At 39.2% G+C, this 2,567-nt stretch overlaps 1 protein-coding gene across 1 annotated transcript; it reads right to left on the bottom strand.

The window, feature by feature from the left end:
- Positions 1 to 269: 269 nt before the first annotated feature.
- LOC110632533 (cytochrome P450 78A9-like) lies at positions 270 to 2,282 on the bottom strand. Its single transcript, XM_021780794.2, has 2 exons — positions 1,273 to 2,282; positions 270 to 1,060 (listed from the first exon to the last, which is right to left on the bottom strand). Exons 1-2 carry the CDS (start codon positions 2,233 to 2,235, stop codon positions 431 to 433), a joined length of 1,593 nt encoding a protein of 530 aa, XP_021636486.2. The 5' UTR covers positions 2,236 to 2,282; the 3' UTR covers positions 270 to 430.
- Between the last annotated feature and the right edge of the window lie 285 nt (positions 2,283 to 2,567).

Raw genomic sequence — 2,567 nt, 5'->3', positions numbered from 1 at the left:
ATTTACTTAATTTAGTTGTTTTTTAAAATTTTCTATTTTGAATTTTTGTAAAATTATATTAATTTAAAAAGTATAAAGTTAAATTTAAATAATAGCCCAATTAATAATAAAAAAAAGGCACACACATATAACTAGAAAGATAATAACAGGTATGGATATAATACTAGCTAAGAGGCAAATGCCCAAACCACACAATAATATAACATTACAAAATCCATGAGAGAGACACAAACCTTATTGAAAATTTTTGTCTACTCATAATTTTATTATAAATTCATCACACGATATTCATTATAAAATTTATTTATAAAACAAGTAAAATTTACATATTTTTATATTTTAAATTCATAATAATTTTCTCCAAAGGCATATCTACACTACATCATGCAATTTTGAATTTTGCTTACCGTGAGTGCGTACAAGACGCAACTCAGCATCCTCTCCTAGGCCGCACTTTGACTCTAAGTGGGTTTGCCATCTCGCAAGATAGCCTTAGCACTTCAGATAGATCCACCGGTTCATGATCCGATTTCTCCCACTCAAATTCATGCAACAAAGTCCCCACCCAAAGGTTAACTGTGGCCAAACCCAATGCCTTCCCTGGGCATGTCCTGCGACCCGACCCGAATGGAGCCAACCTCAGATCTGACCCGAATACGGAAAACTCCTGAATATCCACGCCAGCACCCTTGCACACAAATCTCTCCGGCCAGAACTTGACTGGGTCCACCCAAATTTCTGGATCCCTTGTTATGGCCCACATGTTAACCATAGCTGTGGTCCCATGGGGCACGTCGTAGCCATCTATTGTAGTGTCCGAGATTGCCAAGCGGGCCCAGGATAAAAGTGGGCCCGGTGGATGTAGCCTAAGCACTTCTTTCACGACTGCTTGCAAGTAAACCATTGAATGAATGTCTGATTCCATCAAGGATCGTGATCTTCCCACGACTTGATCGAGCTCACAGTGGATTTTTGCTTGGGTATCAGGGTGGAGCACCATTCTCGCTAGTATCCACTCTATCAAAGTCGCTACAGTGTCGGTTCCTCTAAAAATCATCTCCTATATTAAACAGCAAAAAATGTTAGTAACTACACATCAACATTGGGCACGTTAGGATTGTTACGAAACCCGAAGAAAAAGAAAAGCCCACGCCATTCCAAATTCCACTTTTGGTTCTCTTCCTTTCCGTTTCTTAGAAAACAAAACATGCATGGATAAAAATAAAAAATAATTACTTGTTTAATGAAAATTAATTAGGTTTTGTGGCTTACCCAAAGTACAGCAATCATATCCTGGTCTGATAACTTGTCCGCTCCTTGAAGGGAGAGTAAAACATCTACAAAATCTTGTCTAATTTGGCTGTTTAACTGAGCTCTGTGTTCTTCAACGATCCGGTTGACAAAATTGTACACCTTAGGAACCAGTTGAGAACACCTGAACCGGATCTTTTGAAGGTCTAAACATGCAAGCCAAGGAAGATGATCGGACCAGTTGAGCTTCCCTAGTAGTGCATAACCCTCCTCAACTAGTCCTCTCAGTTCTTCTGTTTCTCTATTTGATGAGCACAGTCCGTACATGCGCCCAAACACTGAGCACATCATGTTGTTAAGTGAAGCTCTCTTTAGTATATCACGAACTGGGAAATCTCCTCCTTGGAATGCAATTAGTGATACCATTTGGGAGCCAATATCTTTCCTCTGTGCCTCTGTAAAGCTAATTTGTTTGGGACAAAAGAGATGTGTTGCTGCGATTCTCCTTAGGGTTCGCCAATATACCCCATAAGGAGCGAACCCGATGGCTTTGTTAAACATGAGTCCATAAGCAGACTCTTTCAGAGGACGATCAGCAAAGACAGAGCTGTTTAGAATTTCTTTAGCTACATCAGGATTGCATGTGACTATAACCCTAGTCTCTCCTAGACTAAAGGCCATGAGCCTTTTCGCGTTAAACAGATTAGCCGCAGTTGCAAGCTTGTGATGAGCTAAGTTAGCCATGAGATTCATGCTGCCTAGCACTGGGAACCCTCGAGGACCTGGGATTAACTTGGCTTTTCTTTCTTTCCTCAACCAGTACCTACCCCAGGCAGGACCTCCAGGATAAGCCCAGAAGCAAAAAGCCATGGCTAGCCAAGCCATGCACAGAAAAGGAAAAAGAAAAACGGTGTTCTGAGAAGAGAGAGACTTGCATTTGAAAAGAAGAACAAAAATCCAGAAGCTGTCTAGATGTGTTTCCATGGAGGAAATGGAGAAAGAGTTGTTTTATTAAATTTTGTGTGTGCGTATTTGTGGGCTTTCCTTTTTTGGGTTAAGCTATGAAGTAGGAGGTCGGCTTATATAGAGAGATGGAAGGGTGGTGGATCATTATAAAATTAATTAAAATGACAAGTTGTTTCGAAAACTTTAAAATTATAATCAGTCTCAATTGAAATATAGTAATTAAGCAAAAATAACTTTTTTTTTTTATTGAACACTAATTTACACGTAATTCTAACATTAATAAGTTAAAAAAATAATCATCACAACTCGGAAAATGAAAGAGAAGTAATGAAATATATGCATGAGCCGCC

This window comes from Hevea brasiliensis, chromosome 9, assembly GCF_030052815.1.
Source record: "Hevea brasiliensis isolate MT/VB/25A 57/8 chromosome 9, ASM3005281v1, whole genome shotgun sequence".
In the NCBI taxonomy this organism is placed as follows: Eukaryota; Viridiplantae; Streptophyta; class Magnoliopsida; order Malpighiales; family Euphorbiaceae; genus Hevea; species Hevea brasiliensis.
This window is presented reverse-complemented; position numbering and strand designations above follow the sequence as displayed.